The sequence below is a fragment of the Colius striatus genome, chromosome 8, assembly GCF_028858725.1.
Source record: "Colius striatus isolate bColStr4 chromosome 8, bColStr4.1.hap1, whole genome shotgun sequence".
Lineage (NCBI taxonomy): Eukaryota > Metazoa > Chordata > Aves > Coliiformes > Coliidae > Colius > Colius striatus.
This window is the reverse complement of record NC_084766.1, coordinates 1346936-1371608: the sequence shown is the minus strand read 5'-3', so window position 1 is coordinate 1371608 and position 24673 is coordinate 1346936. Positions and strand designations below refer to the sequence as shown.

At 56.4% G+C, this 24673-nt stretch overlaps 1 protein-coding gene across 2 annotated transcripts in view; it reads left to right on the top strand.

The window, feature by feature from the left end:
• The window catches only part of PDLIM1 (PDZ and LIM domain 1), a 35711-nt gene that overhangs the window by 8644 nt on the left and 2394 nt on the right, over positions 1–24673 (top strand). For both annotated transcript variants that reach the window (XM_062001496.1, XM_062001497.1), the window contains exons 2-5: positions 574–725; positions 12281–12365; positions 20168–20340; positions 24060–24214. In XM_062001496.1, coding sequence (XP_061857480.1) covers positions 574–725; positions 12281–12365; positions 20168–20340; positions 24060–24214 — 565 coding nt within the window. The remainder of the gene's footprint in view (positions 1–573; positions 726–12280; positions 12366–20167; positions 20341–24059; positions 24215–24673) is intronic.

Sequence of the window (24673 nt, the reverse complement as noted above, 5' to 3'; positions counted from 1 at the left end):
GTGTAGTTGATTGGCTTGCAGATGCTTCTGCTGCCTTCCTCTCTTGCAGCCTGCCTGTGAGCTCAAGCACTGCCATGGGATGGATCTGCTGAAGCCAGTGAGTGCCTGTCAAAGCGGATCTGGGCAAACCCAGTTTGTTGAAGCAGCAGCCCAAAACCCTCACCCAAACCCTTCTTCCAAGGAGGGGGCAGATGAGACCATGATGCACCCAGAGGTGTTTGTGGTGATGCTGGCTGTGCTGCAGTGACTCTGATGCTCTCTCCTGCCACTCCTGTTGTTGGAGGCTCAGGCTTTGTGGCTGTCCCCAGCACCTTGTGTTTCAGAGAGCACTGCTCCGTCCAGCCAGTTGCCTTGAGTGAAAACACGGGTTTTGTTACTTACCTGTTGTCCCCTCCCCAGGTTTGTGTCTGTGGGTGCCACAACACAGGCCACCGAGGAGCAGCCAGGAGATTCCTGCCAGCGGATTCCTTAGCCTTCACCTCTTTGCCTCCAGATACCAGGAAGAGAAACCCAGTCCATTTTTCAAGCACTGCCATGGCAAGTTCCATCAGCAGTGTGTTTGTTTTGTCCCAGGTGACTCCAGGGAGCAAAGCTGCCCTGGCCAACCTGTGCATCGGGGACCAGATCGTGGCCATCGACGGCGTGAACACGGAGAACATGACGCACCTGGAGGCACAGAACAAGATCAAGGGCTGCACAGACGAACTCACCCTGACAGTCAGCAGGTAGCAGGGCTGGGGAGAGGAGGGGATGTGGGGTGTGCCAGCAAACCTCTCTGGCTGCTGTGTGTGTGTGACCTCGTCGGGCTTTCTCTTGGCCAGGTGCTGGATAAGCAAGCACTGCATTTCAGCCCTTGACCCTGCTGCTGCGTGCACTTGCTGCACTCTGACCTCACAAAAACAATTTTCCCAGTGAGAAATGGGCTGATAATCTGTCAGGTAGAATCTGTCAGCCTCTTCTGTGGCCACTGAGAGCGGGTCTCATGAAAACTCCACTGGTATTGGAGGAGGTGCAACCAGAGATGACCTTTCCTCCTGTGGTAGTAACTTGAAGTGTGTGGCTGTGTGTTGCCCAGCCTGTTAATTGCCTCCATCCTGCCAGGCACAGACTCACAGAGATTGTCTGTTTTGGAGCCTCTTGATCAAACAGCACTGAACAGCGATGACCCAGGGTGCACCAAGGGGCGTCAGTCCTGAAAAGCTAAGGGGAGGTGGCAGCTGAGCCATGGCCTCTGCCAGCAGAGCAGAGCACAGCCAGGTTCAGCCTTCCCACCATCCTGCCCTGCAGAGCTTCATGGCTTTCAGCAGCCATGCTTTGTTCTTGGGCCATCTTGTACCACCCCTGGTACAGAAGTGGAGCCTGGGAAGGGCAGGGGTCGGCTTTGCTTTGACTTGAGAGAACCAGAGCCTGGTTTTGAGAGCAGTGGGGATCTGTGCTTGCTGCTGGGTTGAACTGCAGCTGTGGGTACCAGCACTCCTCCAAGTCAGATGTTGGGTGCAGTGTGGCATTTCCCATGGCCCTGGGTGAGTTGTTCCTGTGGCCACCGTCCTGCAGAGCGATGGCCCATCAGCTCCATGGCAGGGGCTGAGATGCTTGCAAAGGAGTCTGAGGTGATGCAGTATTGCAGTTGTTCAGGGCTTTTCTGTCATAAACAGAAGGCTTTTACCACAGTCTGGACAATGCCAAGAGTTCAGCAGGTGCTTCCCAGTTCAGGGAGAAGCGCTGGGTCAGGCCACAAAGAGCCCAGCAGCTCCCTGAGGGAACTCAGAGGGAGAAGGAGCAGGGGCTGTGTGCAGCAGCCTGGCAGCCCCAGGGCTTCTCATGCTGGCCTCTGACCTGGCAGCCTGTGTTCTTCCTTCACAGCAGTGCTCCAGAACATTAGCAAGCCCATGCCATGTGCTGCTGGCTGGGAGGGAGGCGAGGGCTGCTCCAGCCTGGGGGCAGGCTCAGTCTGCACATCACTGAGGCTGTAAAATGGGTTGCTAATGTTCATTACAGAGTCGTTAACTTTATAGCTGAGCTTGGGTGTGGAAGCTGCCCAGGGAGGGATTTCTAGCTGGAGGTACAGCTGTGTGAAACCACGCAGAGCTAGCACAGCCCAGCTGTTCCTGAGCCCTCCTCTCAGTGAGGTAGCAGGAGGGTGCAGTGGGTGCTTGTGCTGCCCCCAGCACTGACAGAAGGGCTGAGGAGAGTGTCAGGACCTGAAGGACATGAGAGCAGTCACCTGGCTTCTCATCCCCTTTGGACTCTGATGTTGCTCCCCATTGCTCTGTAAAATCCATTTCAGATTGTTTCCAGGGCTCTTTGGTCCTTCTCCTTCCTTGGGAGTAAAGTTCTGCTCGGGGAGGAACTGCTTACTGGTTTGGAGCCGTGATCCCCGCTGGAGATGTGTTTGTACTGGGGAACATAATCCTGCAGGAGGCTTTCTCAGAGGAGAAAGCTGCTCTGTAATGCCAGAAGACAGTAGTGTGCATCATGTGGGCTTTCCTGGCTGTACTCTGTGGAGAGTGTTTTGTCCCTAGTGCCCAGCTGTCTCCTTCTGGGCCCCTGTGACTGTTGCTCCCACTGCAGCTGGACTTGCTGGTGGTCAGTCCTGTGCAGCCTTTGTTACTGAGGCTGGAGCCCTTCTTTATTTGACAGCCTAAGGTCAAGGCCCTAAAATGGAAGGAGACCCAGAGGGATGGCAGAGGAGGCAGTTTAAAGCAGTTGGAGCCCATGCTTCATCCTCCTGTTCAACTTAGGGCAGAGGAAAGGGGTGAGGAAAGAAGACTGGGACTGTGGTGAGCCCTCCTGGGAGTGAGGAAGGGAAGAGCATCGCTGTGGAGCTGCACAGGGTGGAGGGCACTTGGGAAACCGGCTTCCATCTGGCCAAAGGGCACGGTGTGGGTGTCCTGAGCCTTGGGGGCAAGCTCTGACAGTGAGGTAGTGAGGAAGGCAGGCAGGGGTTTCCACCATCAGAATAGCTCCTCACGTAGGGGGCTGAGTACGAAAGGGAAAGGAAATTGTTTGCCCTTCGCTGCCACCAATGCTTGGGTCAGGTCTCTGTGCTCTGCAGTTGCAGCTCCTTGGCTGAATCAGTTGTAGCAAGCAGCTGTGCTGGCAAGGACCACTGCTGTGACAGAGCTGGGGCAGCACAGGCAGCTGGGGCTGAGCGTGTGCCCGGCTGGGACAGCTGCTCTGCAATGAGGTGTCTTCCAGACCTCCTCTTCTGCCTCCCATTCACAGAGATGTCTTGTGGAAGCAGAAATCCCCAGGGATTTTGATTTCCTATCTGAATTTCAAATGAGCTGTGCAAAGCCCTCTCCAGCCTTCAGGGTGGCAGCAAGGTCGTGCCAGCAGGGGCTGGAGACGTGGATCTGAGCTCACATCTGGTGTTTCAGTTCCATCAAGCTGTTGTGACTGTGCTGTACATGCTGGAAGGGCTGGTGTGTTGGAGAGGAGGCTGGGCACACCCATGGCAGAGCAATCCATAAAGGGCATTGTACAGCATGGCAGTGCTGCAAGGGGCTGCAGGCTGGGAGGGAGTTCCAGGGAAATACTGCACCGTGCTGCTTGTGCTCTGCTGGGGGCCAAGACAAAGGTGATCTCTGTGTGTGTTCTGCACATGTGCAGCCCTCTTCTCTTCTATGGGAGCTGGGTGCTTCAGATGCCTTCGTGCTCGGCTGTGCTGGGGATTGTTGAGGAAGAGAGTGAACGGGAGGGATGTAAACGCTTCTGGTAAAGGAAATGTTGTTTGTGCTTGATTGTGAGTATCAACAGCATTCCCATGCTTCCTGCTCAGTGCTTTTCTTCACAAAAACATTTCAGATGAGGTTGTGGGCAGGAAATGCCACTGAGTCCAGCCCTGCCACTGAGTTGAGTCCAGCCCTGCCACTGAGTTGAGTCCAGCCCTGCCACTGAGTCCAGCCCTGCCACCACCCAACAGGGATCAAACGGCCGGGGCTGGGGCTGCTTTTGACACCCAAAGGTGCATATCTGTCAGTGCCCCGGGGTTTAAAACCCAGCCACAAAGTGCTGTGTCAGAGCAGGCTGCTCTCAGCAGTGCTGCCAGGTGCCTTGCTGTGTGAACAGAGTGGGAAAGCTTTCTTTTCTGCCTCAGCAGTGCTGGTGCATGCACCGAGTTCCTGCGGGGCTCAGCGTGCCTGGCAGCTCCCAGCTCTCCTCAGGCCCGTGGGGCTTCATTCACTTTGCTTTTTGTTTCAGGCTGGAGTGCTTTTAGGAATGCAATTCCCCAGAAACTGAAGGAAAAGGTTCCATTGTTGTCTTCAGCAGTGTACAGTGAAGCTCAGCACCGTGGTGCTGTGTGGTAGGGGCTGGCCTGCAGCACACAGTGTGCTCTGGGCAGCTCAAAACCACCCGGCTGCTAAACACAGAAACTCCACTGGCAGGCTTTGAGCCTGTCCCATTCAGAGGAAAAGCTTAGCTTTGGATCTTGGGTGTTTGAGAAGAGCTGCTGCTCTGTTTTATTTCAGTGCAATGATGTACACATCCTAATAGGCATCTTAGGGTCGAGCAGAGCCTTTCCCCAGGCTGTATCCCTTACAAACATGCCCCTCTGATTTTTCCCTTCATGGGAGTAAGCAGCCAGATGTGCCCAACAGACTGGGGAAAGCCATCAACCTGCTTGGTGAACTCACCATGCTTTGGGAACGATGCTTCAGAGCACTCAGAAGAAGGGAAGGCTCAGGAGGAACAGTTTGTCCTACCACTGAATTCACATGGTAGCCAAAAGATCCAAGCAGCACCCATATCAGTGCTGATGCTCATGAGGAGCCAGGCAGCTCCCATGCCAGTGCTGATGCCCATGAGGAGCCAGGCAGCTCCCATGCCAGTGCTGATGCCCATGAGGAGCCAGGCAGCTCCCATGTCAGTGCTGATGCTCATGAGGAGCCAGGCAGCACCCATGTCAGTGCTGATGCTCATGAGGAGCCAGGCAGCTCCCATGTCAGTGCTGATGCCCATGAGGAGCCAGGCAGCTCCCATGTCTGTGCTGATGCCAATGAGGAGCCAGGCAGCTCCCATGTCTGTGCTGATGCCAATGAGGAGCCAGGCAGCTCCCATGCCAGTGCTGATGCCCATGAGGAGCCAGGCAGCTCCCATGTCTGTGCTGATGCCAATGAGGAGCCAGGCAGCTCCCATGTCTGTGCTGATGCCAATGAGGAGCCAGGCAGCTCCCATGTCAGTGCTGATGCTCATGAGGAGCCAGGCAGCTCCCATGTCAGTGCTGATGCCCATGAGGAGCCAGGCAGCTCCCATGTCAGTGCTGATGCTCATGAGGAGCCAGGCAGCACCCATGTCAGTGCTGATGCCCATGAGGAGCCAGGCAGCTCCCATGTCAGTGCTGATGCCCATGAGGAGCCAGGCAGCACCCATGTCAGTGCTGATGCCCATGAGGAGCCAGGCAGCACCCATGCCAGTGCTGATGCCCATGAGGAGCCAGGCAGCACCCATGCCAGTGCTGATGCCCATGAGGAGCCAGGCAGCTCCCATGCCAGTGCTGATGCCCATGAGGAGCCAGGCAGCACCCATATCAGTGCTGATGCTCATGAGGAGCCAGGCAGCACCCATATCAGTGCTGATGCCCATGAGGAGCCAGGCAGCTCCCATGTCAGTGCTGATGCTCATGAGGAGCCAGGCAGCGCCCATGTCTGTGCTGATGCCAATGAGGAGCCAGGCAGCTCCCATGCCAGTGCTGATGCCCATGAGGAGCCAAGCAGCTCCCATGTCTGTGCTGATGCTCATGAGGAGCCAGGCAGCGCCCATGTCTGTGCTGATGCCAATGAGGAGCCAGGCAGCTCCCATGCCAGTGCTGATGCCCATGAGGAGCCAGGCAGCTCCCATGTCTGTGCTGATGCCAATGAGGAGCCAGGCAGCTCCCATGTCTGTGCTGATGCCAATGAGGAGCCAGGCAGCTCCCATGTCAGTGCTGATGCTCATGAGGAGCCAGGCAGCTCCCATGTCAGTGCTGATGCCCATGAGGAGCCAGGCAGCTCCCATGTCAGTGCTGATGCTCATGAGGAGCCAGGCAGCACCCATGTCAGTGCTGATGCCCATGAGGAGCCAGGCAGCTCCCATGTCAGTGCTGATGCCCATGAGGAGCCAGGCAGCACCCATGTCAGTGCTGATGCCCATGAGGAGCCAGGCAGCACCCATGCCAGTGCTGATGCCCATGAGGAGCCAGGCAGCACCCATGCCAGTGCTGATGCCCATGAGGAGCCAGGCAGCTCCCATGCCAGTGCTGATGCCCATGAGGAGCCAGGCAGCACCCATATCAGTGCTGATGCTCATGAGGAGCCAGGCAGCACCCATATCAGTGCTGATGCCCATGAGGAGCCAGGCAGCTCCCATGTCAGTGCTGATGCTCATGAGGAGCCAGGCAGCGCCCATGTCTGTGCTGATGCCAATGAGGAGCCAGGCAGCTCCCATGCCAGTGCTGATGCCCATGAGGAGCCAAGCAGCTCCCATGTCAGTGCTGATGCTCATGAGGAGCCAGGCAGCTCCCATGTCAGTGCTGATGCTCATGAGGAGCCAGGCAGCTCCCATGTCAGTGCTGATGCCCATGAGGAGCCAGGCAGCACCCATGTCAGTGCTGATGCTCATGAGGAGCCAGGCAGCACCCATGTCAGTGCTGATGCCCATGAGGAGCCAGGCAGCTCCCATGCCAGTGCTGATGCCCATGAGGAGCCAGGCAGCACCCGTGTCAGTGCTGATGCCCATGAGGAGCCAGGCAGCTCCCATGTCAGTGCTGATGCCCATGAGGAGCCAGGCAGCTCCCATGTCAGTGCTGATGCCCATGAGGAGCCAGGCAGCTCCCATGTCACTGCTGATGCCCATGAGGAGCCAGGCAGTGCCCATGTCTGTGCTGATGCCAATGAGGAGCCAGGCAGCTCCCATGTCAGTGCTGATGCCCATGAGGAGCCAGGCAGCTCCCATGCCAGTGCTGATGCCCATGAGGAGCCAAGCAGCTCCCATGTCAGTGCTGATGCTCATGAGGAGCCAGGCAGCTCCCATGTCAGTGCTGATGCTCATGAGGAGCCAGGCAGCTCCCATGTCAGTGCTGATGCTCATGAGGAGCCAGGCAGCTCCCATGTCTGTGCTGATGCCCATGAGGAGCCAGGCAGCACCCATGTCAGTGCTGATGCTCATGAGGAGCCAGGCAGCACCCATGTCAGTGCTGATGCCCATGAGGAGCCAGGCAGCTCCCATGCCAGTGCTGATGCCCATGAGGAGCCAGGCAGCACCCGTGTCAGTGCTGATGCCCATGAGGAGCCAGGCAGCTCCCATGTCAGTGCTGATGCCCATGAGGAGCCAGGCAGCTCCCATGTCAGTGCTGATGCCCATGAGGAGCCAGGCAGCTCCCATGTCACTGCTGATGCCCATGAGGAGCCAGGCAGTGCCCATGTCTGTGCTGATGCCAATGAGGAGCCAGGCAGCTCCCATGTCAGTGCTGATGCCCATGAGGAGCCAGGCAGCTCCCATGCCAGTGCTGATGCCAATGAGGAGCCAGGCAGCACCCATGCCAGTGCTGATGCTCATGAGGAGCCAGGCAGCACCCATGTCTGTGCTGATGCCCATGAGGAGCCAGGCAGCTCCCATGTCAGTGCTGATGCCCATGAGGAGCCAGGCAGCTCCCATGCCAGTGCTGATGCCAATGAGGAGCCAGGCAGCACCCATGCCAGTGCTGATGCTCATGAGGAGCCAGGCAGCTCCCATGCCAGTGCTGATGCCCATGAGGAGCCAGGCAGCACCCATGCCAGTGCTGATGCTCATGAGGAGCCAGGCAGCACCCATGTCTGTGCTGATGCCCATGAGGAGCCAGGCAGCTCCCATGCCAGTGCTGATGCTCATGAGGAGCCAGGCAGTACCCATGTCAGTGCTGATGCTCATGAGGAGTCTGACACCCAGCTCTGTGTAGCTGGAGCTGCTGGTGCACAAAAGCAGACAAATGTTCACTGCAGGAGGAAAGTGGTTCCTGAAACAAATGGGTCTCTGCTGTGTTTCCTAGTCACTAAGTGGGGGGTAGAACTGTGCACACATGCAGCCCTGAGCAACTCAGAGGTAAAATGCCTATTTAAATGATTGATTCTCTTTATTTTCAACCAAAAAGCTGCTCCTGCAGTGTCTGCCCTTCCCTCTGTGTCTGCAGGCAGGCTGGGGGTGGTAATGACAGAAGAGTTTGGGAGAGGGGATTGCAAACGTGTCATCTCTTGTTCTGCTCCTGCTGTCTTTATCTCTGGATTTCAAGGTGCTTTTGTGCAGCCCTGCTGCCACCATGGAACACACAACACTAATAGGGTATATTCATGCACCTCTGAGTTTGCCAAATGATCTGATGCCAAGGGGTGAAGCCACCCATTTGTCCTTGGGGGGGTGCAAGTCAGGTCTGTGACCAGCACGTGGTAAATGCCTTGTCAGAAAGGCTCAGGTGTGGATGCTTGTGAAGAGGAGAAGGTGTGTGCCACGTCTGCATCTCATTCAGCAGCCTCAGTCACACTCCTGGCTCTATGTGCTCCCAGGGCTCAGCCGTGGGGACTAGCTGCACAAAGCCACTACAGGCTCCAGTTTGTGTTCTAGGAAGCTGGGGTGGAATCCGTTGACTCATTTTAGGTTTGCTTTTTTGCTTCCCTGCCAAGAAAGAGTTTTCCAGCTCTGTCATCTTACTAATAATTGTCCTGGCCCTGGGAAAAGGCTGATGGCTCCCTGTGCAGCTATATAAGGGCATGCAGATGGCTGGGCCCTGGGTCACAGCCTCTCGGGCTGCTGGGGTGCTCCCAGCCCTCCTGGCTGCATCCTGGCAGGTTTTACCTTCAGAGTCAGGCAGGGCAAGTCAAGCCTGGCATTTGTTGTGTCTTCACAGCCTCTTTGTGGAGGCAAAAGTAGTTAACTGCCTCAGGGGCTGGTGGGAGAGCAGCTGGATTGGGTTTATCCTTTGTGACTGCTTGTAGCTGTTGTAGCTAAAGGGCTGATTAAGTACCACCCTCCTGGCAGCCGGGAAGCTCTTGTCATTAGTCTCTAAGTACTATTTAAGTGCCTGTCTAGAGCTCTGGGGAGGGATGGAAGGAATTCTCTCACTCTTCAGCTCACAAGCTTTGTGTTGCACAAGGACCTTCTCTGCCTTTGAGTCGCTGCTTTGGTTCTTCAGTTGCTTCCATGCCAGTGGTTGAACTGGGAATGTCAATGTGCCTCTTGCCTTCACACAGCTGAGTTGCACAACCCCTGGCACACAGAGCCAGACCCTGCTTTTCCAGCCCCGAGCTTCCCCTGGCAGCTGCAGCCCGGCTCTGCACGCAAAGCGCTGATAGCAGAGCCCAGGCTCTGCTGGTGTTTATGTTAAACCAAGCTCAAGCCAGACTCCTTGGAAAAGGCTGTGGTTTGTAAATACCTCTCCAGATTCCTGCCTCCACTTGCATGCAGCTTCCTTCCTCCCAGTTCCTCCCCATCCAGACGAGCAGCAGAGTGGTTTCTTGGTTTGTGCCTGGCTGGGGCTGCGTGGCTGGGGCTGCGTGGCTGGGGCTGCGTGGCTGGGGCTGTGTGGCTGGGGCTGCGTGGCTCGGTCTGTGGCTCAGGCTGTGGCTCGGACTGTGTGGCTCAGGCTGTGGCTGTGCCTCGCTTGCTCTCTCTCCTGTAGTAAGGAAACAGCGTGGAGATATGAGCTGCAAATGGGACAAAGTCTGTCTGTCCTTGTGCCTGCAGTTAATCTGCCTGGCACTCCTTCCTGGTCTTGAGTGCCATGGGTTTGTCCTCTCTTTATGCACTAGTTGAGTGTTGCTGTCTGCTGGACTCTCACTTGAAGCAATATGGATTAGAAGCCATGCTCTGAAATACCCATTCAAGCAGGGGTCTGTGAGATCCCAGGGGGATGCTGAAGTCTGCCAGCTCCTCTCCAAGGAGAGCCCAAAGCTGTTTTTTCTCCAGATCTGAAGAAAATCCTGCAGAAAGCAAGGACAGTGCTGCCAGCAAAGGCACAGCCCCAGGGGCTGGGTGTGAGCTGTTCTGACATCTGCTCCAGATACAGGAGATAAGAAAATACACAGATAAGATACAAACATGCTGAGTGTGAGCACTGCACCGTGTTCTCTGTGCCTTGTGCCCACAATCCACAGCCTTTCACAGAGTAAGTCCTGGGCCAGCAGTGGGATGTGAGGCTCTAGGTGCTCCATCTCCTGCCACGCTCCAGGACGAGTGCAGGCAGTGACACAGGAGCAGAGCCAGGCAACCCCTACTGAGCCCTGCCAGCCACCAGCTCCACGGGCAGTGTGGTGGGATGGGGCATGCACTGTGAAAGCCCTGCCTGGCAAAGCCAGGGAGAGCAAAGCTGTCTCCTCTGTGGCCCTGCTGGAGCCATAAATGGGCTGTTGAGGGTGGCTGAGGGGCTGTGCTGCAGCTGTTGTGAAGACAAAGGGAGGCTTTATCCTCCTGGCCTTAGAGGGACAACCTTGCAGGCTATTTAACCATGCTGTTGGGATGGCTTTAAACTGGACTGGAAGTAAAGCCCGGGGTGACCTTGCTGCCTCCATTTATATGCAGTGACAGATCAGAATGGCAGCTGCTGGGGAACACACGTGAGCTTTTTGCCTTGCTAATAAATAAGGGCCAAAAGTCTGGTCCAACCCCATCCCTGGCTGCAGCAGCTGGTCCCTGTGCTGGGCAGCAAGGTGCTGGGTCACCTCCACGAAAGCGAGTGCCTGGGGGCCTGGAGGGAGGTTGCTGTCCTGTATTCATTCTGTATCCATGTGTTGGACTGCTTAAACTTGCAGTCTGGGTAAAGCCTGTTGCTGCTTCTGAAATCTGGGCATGTGAAGCTCCTGTGGGGTATCAGCACTGCAGCCAAGCCCACGGGGTGCTGGACCCAGAGGTTTGCTGTACCTGAATGCCTGCAGGGCATCATCTGGTGTGGCATGTGGCTTTGTGCTTCCCTGGGAGAGGAGGTACAGCACAGCACATTGCATTCAGCTTCCCTCTGTGCAAAGTCCAGAGTGCAATAGCTGCAACAGCAGGGCAATGACGTTTCTCCTCCTGCCTGAGTGGGAAGGCTGCCTCAGGTCCCCTCCTCCCCAGCTGTGAGCATTAAAACACTGCCTACATAGGAAGTGTCTGGGGTGTACATGTGCACCCCAGCTAAGGGTGGGCTGCTGGAAAAATGTCCTGGTGCTGGAGGACTTGCAGAGGAATGGTGTAGAGCAGCCTGAGCTTACCCTGGGTGTCTCTGTACCCCTGTTGGTTTCAAAAGCCTTTTCTGCTTAAAGGCTCCTCCTAGTCACCCAGTTAACTCTCAGCAGAAGCGTTCTTGTCTTGCTGACCGAGTACTTGAGCTGGGGCTGGCCCACAGAGGTTTGGGAAGTGCCTCTCTCTGCAGCTGCAGCCTCTACAAAGGGCTCCTGTCAAAACAGGACATGGTTTTCAAAACTTACCCCCAGAGTTCATGGGCCATCTGGCTGCCACATGATGCAACGTTTGGGGCTGAGCAGCAGCCCTGCAGCCAGCCCTTCCCTGCTGTTGAACAGCAGTGTGGCCCCTCTGAGCTGCTGCCTGTGCCCCTGACAAATGCAGGTGGTGGGTGTTTCCCCAGCTCTGCTGCTTCCTCACCCCTGTCTGTCTGCTGCTCCTTGGCACTCGGTGAGGCTGGTAGAAGCTGTTGGTTTTGGTGACAGCTCTGGCTGCTGTGAGGGAGGGGCTGGGTCAGACCACAGCCCAGGAAAGCTTGTGTAGCCTTTTTCTGACACACGATGTCATCTCCATTCTTAGTCCCGCTGCAGACTTGGATGTGTGGGGTTTTTGAAGCCTCTGTTTGCTCAGCATGGAGACCACTGGGGAAACAAGAACAAAACTCCAAAGACCAAAGCAAAAACTTATCTTTAGCTTCCTCAGGGCAGCCCAACAAAATGTTCTCCATGTAGTCAATGGAGACAAGAGCCATTCCTCATCCTGAAGCTGAAACACGCAGTGAATTGTCCCACTCAAAGGATTTGCACCTAAGGGGTGTCTCTGACTTCTGCTCTTGGGTGAGCCCCAGCCCTGCTGCAGGAGTTGAAGCCCATGCTTGATGTGTCCCAAAGGACAGGCTGGGACAGTCACTGCTGAGCTCCTGTCTCTCTCCAAGGGCCTCATACAACATCAATCATCCAACTGACACCTGAAACGAGGCTGCCTGGCTTCCCCCTGCTGCAGGCAGAGCTGTGTGCAAAAGGCTGGGGCAAGGGGGGGATTGTTATTAAAAGCCTTGAGGTTTGCCAGTAACGGCCATAAAAACCAACTCAGGATCCCAAACTGTGTGTTGCAGAACAGAGTCCAAAGTCTGGTCACCGCTCGTCAATGAGGAGGGAAAGACACATCCCTACAAGATGAACCTGGCCTCTCAGCCACAGGTAAGGCACGGGGCAGCTGCACCCTCTGATCCTCCCGGGCAGTGTGTGGCCCTGGCAGCCGGTCCTGCAGGCACAGGCTCCCTCCCTCCCCGTGGCCAGGGCTCAGGTGCCCTGCCAGGGCTGAGCTGTGTCCTGCCACCCGCCTGCTCACAGCTCCTGCAGGGCACAGAGGGCTCTGTACAGCTGGGACTCCTGCAGCTGCTCAGCCTCTTGGGCTTCACAGACGGGGAGAGCCACGAGAGGGGAGCAGAGTTACTCACTCTCTGGTGGGGTTTCTTTGTTGTTTTGGTTTTTCCTCTTTCTGACAGCCTAGTCATGAAGCAGGTGGAAGGTAAACACACCAGCCTCTGCTGTTCTCATCTGTGGGGCAGATCTTGCAGCCTCTGGGCAGGAGCCTGGCTCTGTAACCTTCTGGCAGCCTCGCTCCATCGCTCTGCTGCCTCTGTCCAGTGACTGCAGCAGCAACAGTGGCTTGGGCTGGGTGTAGAGGGTTATGCTGCACAAGTCTACACTAAGTGCACTAAAATCAGCCTGGCTCTTTAGCAGGGCAGTGATGTGGCTTCTGGCCCAAGCACACATCCAGAGTGAGTCTTTCTAGGAAAATAAGTCGAGAGAAAAGCAGCTTGATTCTGCAGTAAATGAGGTGCCAGTGTATCTGTTTGGGTTGGAAAGCAGCTGAGCCTAAAGCAGCACGTGTGCAGCAACACCCTGGCCAGCCCTTGGCCTGGGATCTGTCCATGCTCCCACTGATGCCAAGCTGCTGTGTGTTGCTTGGCTCCAGCCTGGGGTGACATTCTGCATGTAGTCAGCTGAGGCACAGCACGAGGCTGAGCCCTCAGCTCGGGCTGGGGCAGTGCCTGTGGAGCTGAGATCTGCTCTGTCTGCTGCTGCCCAAGCTCTGGAGACGTGCTGCAGCACACCTTGAGGCTTGGGGGCTGTCTCTTGCCAAAGGAGCAGGGCAGAGTCTGCACTCAGGCTTTGTTACAGAGCCCTGTTTGATTCAGCAGAACTAATCCTGGAGACCAAGTCCCCAACCCAGCCATTAACCAGAGTTTATGTAAGTGCCCCAGAGGGAAGCACAGGGCGCCCCAGTGCCAGGCAGGAGTTTGCCTTAGTCCATCACTGCCAGCACCCCTGTGCTGCCTCCCCCAGCCCCCTGTTCCTGCTGGCCAAGCACTAGTAACACAGGCTATTTTAATTAATGATGCCATCTCTTCAACTCATTTCCTATGGCAGTTCTAACCTCAGTCAATGGCTCTCCTGTAGTCATCTGCCCTCTGGCTAGAGGGCTGGTGTGTGAGATTCAGATTCAGGGGAGCCTGCTGGAAGAAATGTGAGTGAGAGGGACTGACCTTGGTTCAAGTTCTGTACTGTACAAGTCATGCCCTGCTTTCTAAAAGCCAAGTCGAGGGTGTGACAAAGGTCAGACTGTGCAGGATGTCAATAAGCCCCCTGGAGGAGTGTATCCCCTCCCAACCCCTGAGTCCTAATCCTGCTTCAGCCTCGGCTGTTACACGGATACCCCGATGCTGCCACTGCAGCACGGCTCCAGTTGTTGCCACCAGCTGACTTCAGCAGGAGAATCTGGTGAGAAACTGGCTGTAGAAAGATTCCTGTTACACACCTTATTTCTGGGTGGTGACCTTCTCTTAGTCTTGCACAAGGAACCAGCTGTTAGAAGTTTGGCTGTGACCCCTTATGATGGCTGATACTGGACAAATTCTGTACTCAGGCTCTCACAAAAGTCCTGCCTTTCTTCCTCCCTGCCTTAAAGTGAGGCCAGTTGTGAGTGGTGCTTGGTGTTTCTCAGAGCATGGACCTCTCTGCATGCTCAAGCAGAGGAATTGAGCAGTGTGAGGGCAGAATGCCTCGTTTGCAGGTCACAAGCTGCCATTTACCCTAACAGCGTGTGCAGGTCCCAGGCCCCTGTGTCAGTGCCATGCACACCATGGAGTTTTGAGGTGTTTGTTTTAGATGCACACCCATTTCCCTTTTCAGGAGGTGGGGTCTGTGGAGAGGCCTGTCAGCCTTTGCAGGGTGATGCCAGCAGAGCATGCTGCCTCCTGCCTCAGCCAGGCAGGCGTTGCCCCACTCCCCCTGGGGCTGTGTCTTTGCAGCGTCACCAGAGGATTTGGGCAGGCCTGCTGTGATGGGGCTGCAGAAGGTGCTGTGCATAGGTACCCTGTCATGGCAAGCTGCTCTGAGCCTCACCACAAAGGTGCTGCTCTCCTTGTTGCAGCAGGCAGCAGAGCCCAGTCTTCGAAGGCAGCGCCGTCTGAGCTCTTCAGGCTTTTGTAACGTGCTTGCCAGGGAAAACAGCCTCTTTGCTTTCCTTGGCAACAGCCTTGTGCAGAGCACTTATTAATTCACTTACCAAAGCAAACAGGGCAGGCTGAGTCCAAGTGGCTCGAGTCCTGATCCAGAGTGCTCTGAGGTTTCGTTCCCCCTGGCTTTGGACGTGCTGCAGGCTCTGAGGAGGAAAAGCTTTGAAGCCTTTGCTGGAGAAACTGCACTTGCAGTTGTTCAGATAAGCTCTCACCTTTCTCAGAGCTGGTTGATGTTGCCTCTCCTGCCCTCAGGATCCTCACTGAGGTCGCTCATGATGCTTCTCTACCTTTTGTTTTGTGCCCTTCCCGTTGTATTGGTGCAGTTAAAGAGCCAGATCTTTGCAAAAGGTCTTGCAAGGAGAAGTAACTTGTAGCTGTGTGACGAGCTGCACCCTTTAAGAGCACTGCTTACACATTTGAAGCAGCCCTTTAGCTGGCTCCTGTGACTCTGTTGGAGGCTGGTACTCGTGGAGTGCTGCCCAGCCCCAGGGAGTGTTTTCCCTCACTTGGAATGCAAGTTCTGAGGTATTTGGAAACCAAAAAGACATTCCACAGCCTCCCAAACATTCCCTGGAGTTAGGAATCCCAAGACTGGTGTCATTGTGTGAGCTGACCTTTGCCCATGTAACAGCCACAGTCTGATTACCTGGTTGCCTTTATCTTTGGAAATGAAGGCAGGGTGCTGATAGAGCCTCTGTGGGAAGGTGCAGCAGCTTGCTCAGTGGGGATGGCTCAGGGGCTGAGCTGCCTTTGCTTTGGGTGCCACCATGGCAACGCTGGGGGAAGGAAATGACGGTGTATTGACTCAGTTATTTCACTTGCACTTCTCACCCCATCCCGAGGGCAGGCAAGAGCCTTTCCTCCCTGCGGGACGGGCTGAAGCAACACCACTGCCTCTCCCTTCTGCTCCGGCTTTATAAGTGATCACAGCAAGTGAGAACAAGCCAGGGGCTGACTCGGGTGGTTTTAGTGCTTGTGACAGTGACCAGCAGCATAACCTCAGGCTCTGCCGTGCTCCCTGGACACCCCAGGCATTGGGCTCTGGGTCCCTGTGTGTGCCTGGTGCAAGATGAACAGTAGAGCTCCATCCCTCAGCCTGGGCTGTGTCTTGTTACACCTGGGCTCTAGGGAAGAAGGTTTGGGGTGAGTTTTTCCCCCCCCTCGTAGGGCTCTGAGGTCAATGGGCCCCAAAGTCTCAGAGCTGAGAGGGACCAGCTTTAAGAATGGCCAACAGCAGGACTGTCTCTCAAAAAGCTTGTCCAGCTCCCACATGCCCCATGTGCAGAGGCACAAGCATTAACCTCACCCCTCAAGAGTGCCAGAGCCCTTGGTCTGAGGTGGATGGGTCAGCTCTTCTCAGCCACAGAAAGAGAGGGGCTTTCAGATGGGAGGGTGTTTTCAGGGGGCTTTTCAATGAGAAATCACCTTCAGACGTGGAGGAGCTGTGGAGGTGAGTCAGGGTGTGTGTGGGATGACACAGACAAAGAGCCCCTTCTGTCCTGGCAGGGCTTCTTGAGAGCCTGTCCCGACCTCATCCTTGTCCTTGCAGAATGATGTCATTGTTTCCATCCTCTGTGTTTTATCTCCTTGGATACAGGGAAGGCAGGGGCAATAGAAACTGGGTGTGTGTCTGGCTGGGCCTTTGATAAGGTCATGCATGTGTGGGCAATGCATGGGAGCGGGCTACAGTCCCAGCCTGGTGTTTCAGAGGAGGGACCCAGCGAATCCTGAGCTGCTGCTGTTAGCATATGGATGTGGAATGTGGCAGGGGGAGAGGATGTGGGAAGCCAGCCTTGTTGTTTTACCCCCCAACAATAACAAAACCCCCAACCCTGCCTGTTTTCTAATCGGGTTTCAAAGCATTGCAAGAGATCTTTCCATAGCTGGAAAACCCCAAACAATAACAGAGGGAGAGGTGAAAGTGAAGGCACTTCCTAATGCTTGCCATCACAGCTAATGGAACATAGCATGAGGCAGAGTTTGCCACGAGCTGTTGCTGCATGCTTGGGGCGAGCAGCCTCCTTATCACAACATGCTGGCTGGGCACAGGAGTGGCTTTCACTCCAAGGGCAGCTTCTGGGGGCTTTGAAGTGCCAGTCTCTGCCTGCCTGCCCCGTCTGCAGCACCAGAGCACTCTGCTTTGCTGAGGTGTGCTCAGGGACCTGTTTTGTCAGAGCTGAGCAAACACTGATGCTGGGTGTAGTGTTTGATCTGGTTTCCTCTTGGCTCTGCAGGTGTGGGACCAGCCCTGCAGCCTGTGAGCTGGGACCCAGGAACGTCCCCCCTTGCTGGGCCTGGGGGAGCAGCGGGTTTTGCCAGTCTCTAAATCAGGACTCCAAACCCAAAACTGGTTGTTGGTGGCTTCAAGCAGCCCCTCCCCTGCTCCAGACTCAACCTGCTTTTCTGCTGGGGGCTGCAGGGTGGGTGGCCTGGGAGGGGGAGAGGAAAACCACACTTGGGGGAGAGGCCCCCGGTGTTTCACGGCTCAGCTCCGTTTGTTTAGTGAGAACAAGCATCATCCAGGTTCTCCCCGTGTTCCTGGTGTGGATGCAGCCAGGCTGTGGTGGATGGGACCCTCACCCCACGCAGGCACGCAGATGGCTTTGTGCCCCGTGGGCAGCTCAGCTGCTGGGGGTGCTGGCTCTGGGCTGTCTGACAGCTGCCAGGGAGCTGTGGGGATTCCACAGGCTGGGGCTGAGCGTGGCCTGGCAGGAGCAGAACTGGAGGCAGGGAGGAAGGGACTATTGTGTTCCCAGCCAATTCCCCATGACGCACCGTAGGAAATGCTGATCTGCTTCCTGCCCTGGCACAGGGACGTGTTGCCCGTCCCTGCAGCCTGGCACCGTGGTGGCTGGTGGCTCTGTGGGGCTGGGGGGCCAGGGGAAGCCCCTCAGCACCAGCTGGAAGGTTGGCAGTGTCCCTGTCTGTCCCCAGAGAGGGCTGCTGCACCCAGAAAGCCCCTCTGACAGGAGAGCCGTGTATTCAGCCTCAAGCTGGGCTCCTGCACACCTTGCTTCCCCTTGGGGTTGGGAAATAGCTTTTTTGTCTGGGGTGGAGGGATTTGCCCTGATGCCTGAAGGACTTGGGGAGCACATGGGCTTGTGCCCTGAAGCCACTGGGAGCTTGTCTGTATACAGGGTCTAGCCTCAGCTGGGGACGGGGCTGTTGGAGGAGCGTTTCATCTTGAAAGCAAAACAAGCTGAGGTGAGACCCCTCTGAGTTCAGGAGCAGCAGCCTGGCAGGGATGTTTGTGCAGCTGCTCATCCATTGTAGCTTGGGCCAGCCCCTCTGGAGGCATAGCTCTGCCAAGGAAGGAGGGCAGCGGGGCTGGGATCTGCAGACAAAGCAACTTAACACAGTAGCAGTGTACAGTGATCAAGTGCTGCTCCTGAATATCCTCCCTGCAGGCCTGGGAGCTTCCCTAGCTTGGCTTCAGACCAAATGCCCTCAGGGACAGGGACTGGAGGCAGGGCCGTGGCTTGCAGGCAGGCTGAGGCGAGCGCTTCTGGATCTGCCACCTGAAGAGGCCTCCACAAAGATGTAACAGCCACCCAGCTCTGTGCTGCTGACAGAGCAGGCAGGGGACATGCTCCCCTTGGGGAAGGGCATGTCCTTGTGCCTGCAGCACTTCCCTTGCACACACACAGTTACTCAGAGCTCCTGCAGCCTGTGCCCCAGCCGCAGAGGCTGGTTAGCACCGCTTGCAGCCTTCTCCCAGCCTTGGTCCCGGGAGCCCCACAGTCTCAGGGTGCTGCAAACTCAGGTGGAGCCACATCTCTGATGCCTTTCTCCCAGTGTGCAGACACTGTCACATAAGCAGGTGACTCTGGGAGCTGGGGCTCGAGCAAAACTGCTGCCCATCAGCAGCTCTGGCAAAGCCCTGGGTAAATACAGCGAGATGTTTATGTTTTGATCCTGGGATCATGAAAGCACTTGTCCTTTGCAAATCCCTTCCAGAGCTCCAGCAGAAAGAGCAGGGCAGGGCTAGGAAGCGCTAGAGAATTTGGGTTGTCCACAAGCCCTTTCTGATGTTGCTGGTGTGTAGGCTCTGGAGTTACCCAGGGAGTTACACACTGCTCTTCTCCATGGGGCCCTTTCCTGGCCTCGTCTCCAGCCACACACCACAAGATCTCCGTTTAACCCGTTACAAACGCCCTGAGGCTCAGTGGGCTTCACCCACACGCTTGTCCCAACGCTTTTGAGAGCTTCAGTTAAGATCTTGGATGCTGTTGCACCGCGGGAAACCTTCCCAGTTGCCAAAAGCAGGCCGGAGTGTCCCGTGTGTGGGTTCAGTGCCTGAGTGTGTGTTGCTGTTCTCTGTGGAGCCGAGGTGCTGATGTGACCCCAGGCTCTCTCCTCCATCTGGCTGTTTTCTCAGCACTTGAGGAACCTGAACATCCTTGAGGCCTCCCTCAGTGTCAGGCTGCCCTGGGCTCGGCTGAGGGACGCCTTGGTGGGGGAAGGAACGTGCCCACCTGCACGTGGGCTGCATGACAGGTCCCTGGCTGCCCTAGGAAAGCAGAGCTTTGGAACCCTCTCCTGGTGGCCTCTGCATCGTGGGCCACGTGTGTTTAATTCTGGTGTAAGGCCTCTGATGCTTTTCCCCATGGTGTGATACACGGGGTGAAGCCTGGGGTTGGGTTTTTTGCTCCAATCCGCAGTTTCTGCCATGGGAAGGGCTCGTTCTGTGCTTTAGATGAGAGTGCAGCAAAGGGAGATGAGCTAATTACTGCAGGGCCTGAGTGTCTGTGGTGTGTGGGAAAGCTTCACGACCGGTGCCTCAGCCAGAAAGCTGTTTGCACCCAGAACCTGTGGCTGCTGCCTCACTCTTCTGGCACTGAAGAAGCCTCTGGCAGTCAGCTCTCGCTGCCTGGGGACAGTCTGTTGTGTTGAGTGGTCGCCGTCCCACCTCCACCCTGGGAGTGTCTTGTCCCTAAAGCCCAAAGTTGTTCATCAAAGGCAGGTGTGAAGCCCAGTTACAGCTGAAGGAGCAGATGTGCTCCAGAGCACTGGTAGTGATGACAACCCCCTTCTTTGTGGGTGGCTCCTCTTTGAGCAGAGCCAACCTTTCAGATGCCCCTGAAGAGTGCTCCCCCTTCTGCCCCCCACCTTCACTTGTCCACAGGAACCAGCCCTGCTTTCAGGAGTTGCAAGGCACGTTTAAGCTCAGCTGTCTTGCAGGAGCAGGTACCTTGTGGCTTACCATAGGCTTGCAGGAGCTCCCAGCACCTCGAGGTAACAGCTCTGGCAGAGTTTCTGAGCTCTGACACATCAGCTCTGTCCTGAGGCTCAGGCTTCCTGAAGCCCTGCTTGGGCCGGGGGTCCCCGTGAGGCTGGCGGGGGACGCCGAGCTGCGTCGGTGCTGCCGGCTGTGCTCTCCTCGGCTGTGGCCCCCCACAGCGAGCTCCGTGGCAGCGGCTGCCCCACGGTGCCCCAGCTCTGACGTGTGCCACACGTGTGCCGCTCTGCCTGCAGGAGGTGAGGCCCATCGGCAGCGCACACAACCGCAGCGCCGTGCCCTTCGCCGCGCCGGCGCCCAGAGTGCTCACCGCGCAGTACAACAGCCCCGCCGGCCTCTACTCCCCGGACAACATCCACAGCTTCAACTGCGCCGTGGAGGCCAAGGCAGCCCCCGAGCCTCCCAGCACGTGAGTATCCCCCTCCCCTCCCACAGCCTGCTGCACCAACAGCTCTGCTCCAGGCAGAGGCCCCGGGGCTGGGGCTCAGGGGATTGTGGAGAGATGGAATTAATGCTGCTCTTGCCTCTCTGTGTAGCAGAGGCCGAGGCAGTCTGTGTGTGTGTACAGCCTGACACACCAGCCTGCAGCTCAGAGAGCTCCCCACCAGCACAATGCTGCTGATCCGTGCTGGCTTTGCAGGCAAGGCTGGGCAGGACGGGCACCTGCCAGTGAAGGAAGCCCACGTGTCCCTGTTCCTGCCTGGCCTGGGATCGACAACCTTGTTTTTCACGGGAGTTTTAAAAAGTAGCTGGAATGTTCATACCTGTATGAGCAGCTTTATATATGGGGCTGGATTGTCTCAACCTTGAAAGGGCCTGTTGTGGCACATGTGGCTGCACCTGAGTTTCACCAAAGGCCTGGCTGCTTTATCCCAGCCTTCCAAAGTTGCTCGTTTTTCATTGGAGGCAAGAAAGCAGGAGTTGTCTGGAGGCTTTCTCGCTGTGTTGGCCAAGTTGCTTGACTGCCCCAAGTCTCTGTACGGCATTACCAGACTGCCTGGAGGGCTTTGGCCACCTTTACAGCAAAAGCTGGGTGGGTGATCTTGTTTTCTTGCAGGAATGAGCAAAGAGCTGTGTTCCTTCCAGTGCTGTGGCACACTGTGCCTCTCCCAGCGGGAAGCTCCGTTGCCAGCCCTGCTGCACGTGGGGTACATGGCATCTCTTTCATCTTTCCCTTGCTGAAACACAGCAAGTTGCAAAGGAATGCTGGGCAGGTCTGGGAATGGGAGCTCCAATGCCAGCAGACTTTTGTTTACAGAGTCATCTGTACATGGGTTGCTGCTGGTTTTCAGGAAGAGGCAGAGGCCTCACCCTGCCATTTAAAACCCACTGTGGTCTCCCAGTGCACAGGCAGATGTGCAGTTTCTCCCTTCACACAGCCTTTCAGTTCCTCTCTGGCTGAGTTGTTTGGGTTTACCTGGCCCTTCCCTGCGTGCCCATCCTGCACCCAGCAGAGGCACAGCCTGTCTGCAGCCTGAGCCTGCCAGGGCTCACGGGGATGTGACACGGGGACCTGCTCCCTGCTCCATCCTTAGAGGGGCAGGTGATGTAAACGCAGGGCTATGGTACAGACAGAAACACCAGCAAACATCTGCAGTGGCCGTGGTGTCCCAGAGTGGGTGGGGAGGGCGGGGAGCAGCTCCAGCTGCTGTTAACGTGGCCGTGTGCTCGGTGGCGTGTCCCTCAGACCCTGCTCTGCAGCTGCTCCTGTCGCTGGAGACGATTTGGTTCAACCCTTCATTAATTTCTTCCTTCTTTCCTCTCTCCCTCTGCATTTTCCCCTCAATTCCACCACGTAAGCCCCAGCTGAGCCCCCAGCCGCCGCCGGTGTGACGCGTGTGCCGGTAGCTGCCGCCCGCGACCCGCTGCCGCCCGCCTCCGCCCCAGCAGCCCCCTGCACGTGCAGCTGCCAGGATTGCACGTGCTGCACGTGCAGCTGGGCCCTGCCCTGCAGCTCTGCTGGCAGAGCCCCGTCCCGGACCCTCTGCGGGGGCAGAGCCGGCCCGTGCGCCGCGGGTTCCCCAGGTAACCGGCGCCCGCCTCGGCGCCTCCCTCCGGCCCATCTCCTGGGCCCTGGCTGTGGCTCGTGGCCTCGGCCACTCACAAGAAAGCAGCGCTGCCCTGGCACCCTGCTGACACTGGTGTGTGCCTCTGCCCTGTGTTTGTGCCCAGCACCGACACGTGGGCTCGGCCTCGCCCCGTGTCCATGGGGCCACCTGCAGCAGGGGATTTGCTGGGGAGGGGGCTGGGAAAGTGAAAGCCGGTGTTTCACCTGCACTGAAACAACCCTTGAAGGTGCTGCCACACCTGTCCTTGTGCTTTCGTGTCACTGGCTGCAGGCCACGGCTGTGTCTGGTGTTTCATCTCAGGCTGAAGCAGGCCACCCATGTGTCTGATTGCACTCAGGAGTCTGGAGCAACGAGGGCAGGAACTGGGCACGGGGAGCCAGTTTGTGCTCCCAGCCCTGCACAGCTTGGCTGCTCTTGAGGCTGCCTCTTTGTCCGTAGGATGCTGGACAAGCTCTGAAGGCTGCAGGACCCTGCAGAGAGCCTCAGCATCACAGGGCCCAAGCGCCCTTTGGTGTTTGCCATGTGGCAGCTGGGAACTAGCTGGCCTGTGCCTCCAAGGGACAGCCCTTGGGGTTTTACAGGGAGGGCTTCAGGATCCAGATGAGTGAAGCAGAAAGCACAATTGTCCACCTCACAGGAGGGCTCTCAGGCAAGCTGAATTGTTTCAGAGGTGCCCTTGTCCTGGCACTGGGCACTACAGAGAAGTGTCCCCCCATCCTCCTGACACCCACCCTTTAGGCACTTAGCAGTGTTGCTGAGGTCCCCCCTTAGTCCTCTCCAGGTGGTCTTTAAGCAGCATTGTCTTCTCTGGCAAGTTGAGGTGTTTCACTCTGGTGACACAGCCTCCAGGATGTGGGGCCTGTTTTGGGGGTGTGTATGCCAGTGTCCCTGCAGGGTGCCCAAGGGGGAGAGCTGGCTTGCACGCTGCCATGCTGCCTGGCTGCAACATGCCGGCTGTGGCTGGCTCCAGAGCTCTTGATCAGATGATTCAGCCTTTGCTTCTTGAGTGCTTGTCAGTGAAACATCCTCAGCATGCAAAGTGGAGATGGGCTCCTTGCCTGGTGTTTCTGTGGGTGGATGGAGCAGTGGGAGTGTCTGGCTTTTCTGCAGATGAATGGATTCATTTGGGTAAACTGGGACGTTTTGTGTTGGAGAAGGCAGATCATTAGTTTATCTTGGATGAAAGGCTCCAGCAAATGAGATTCAGCTGCTTGCAAGCCTCATGTGCTTCCTGCTCCACTGAAAACTGCTAAAGAAGGAAATACTACGTGCAATTCTGTGCATGGAAACAGCACTGTGTAACACGTGCACTGGCTCTGCCTCGGGTGCTCGAGGAGTTATTACGTAGAGGAACTCCCAGGTGACTCAGCTGCCTGGTGGCATGGGAAGGATGCACTTGCCTCCTCAAGGAAAAGAGTCCCCTCTGCAGTTCAGCCTGAACATCAGTGTGTGTGTGTGTACTCTGTGGGCAGCCACAGGGTGAGGGAATGCTGAAACCAGAGACCAGTTACATTTATTAGGCTGCATTATGTAATTGAGCTGCCAGAGGAGACTCATTTTTCCAGAGGCATTTTACTCCAGCCACAGAACACAAGGCAGCAGGAACCTCCTGGGACCTCCAGTCTATTCCCTAGCCCAGCCAATTTGAACCACTGATTTACATCTTTCCCAGTGGATATTTGTCCAGACCCTTTCTAAGTGCCATGGTTTGGAGGTCGTGCAGCCACCCACAGCAACCTGCCTCCGCTGTGGCAGAGTCTGCCCGCTGGAAAGCTTTTCCCAAGGGAGATTCTGAACAGCCTCCTGCAGCTTTAAGCCTGTAGTTTATCCTGAACCCACTGGAGGCACCCCCAGGGTCCTGAGCTGCTTCCCAGCAGGCTTGTGCTCCAGCCCCTCAGTGTCCCTGTTCCATCAGCACCTCCATGGTTCGTGGTGTCCTGGTGTGTGTTTGTTTTGCATGTTCATCCTTCAGGCACCCGCCACATCGTGACCCTGTCGCTGCAGAGACTGGCTTGAGCTGTCAGCTGTTTAACAAGCGTGTTCTCTGCTCCCTCCTCAGCTCAGAGCAGCACAGCCAGCCCCCAGGCAGCATTGCCATAGACAGACAATCTGAGGTTTACAAGATGCTGCAGGAGAATCAGGAGTCACACGAGCCACCCAGACAGTCTGCCTCGTTCCTCGTGTTGCAAGAGATCCTGGAGTCAGAAGAGAAAGGTGAGCACTCACTGCACGCCTCATCTGAGTGGCCTCTGCCCTCCTGCCATTCCTTGGGCTCTGTGCCATGTTTAACACTTCTCAGCTGTGGATCATTCAAGGTAATGTGTGCAGGTGGTTTGTACAGAAATCTACAGACCCTTTCCCCAACTGCACTCCTAAATGTTCTCTCCTTGGTTAGTTAGTGTGGCTGTGGGCCCGTATCATGGCTCACTCACTGGGTGAGTGCTGGAGAAACAAACCTCTACAACATTTAGTTAGCAAGAAGGAATTCCAGTTGCAAGAACTCTTCTGTGCTTTCTAAACTTTTGCCCCTTTAAGGTAATACTCACTGGGTAAAGACTGTCTTAGAGCAGAGCCTCTGAAAGTGCTCTGTGGGACCTAGAGCTTCTGATCTCCAGCCCTCTACACAAGATGATGGATCCCACCTCTTCTTTCTGAGCCCAGGTCTGGCAATCA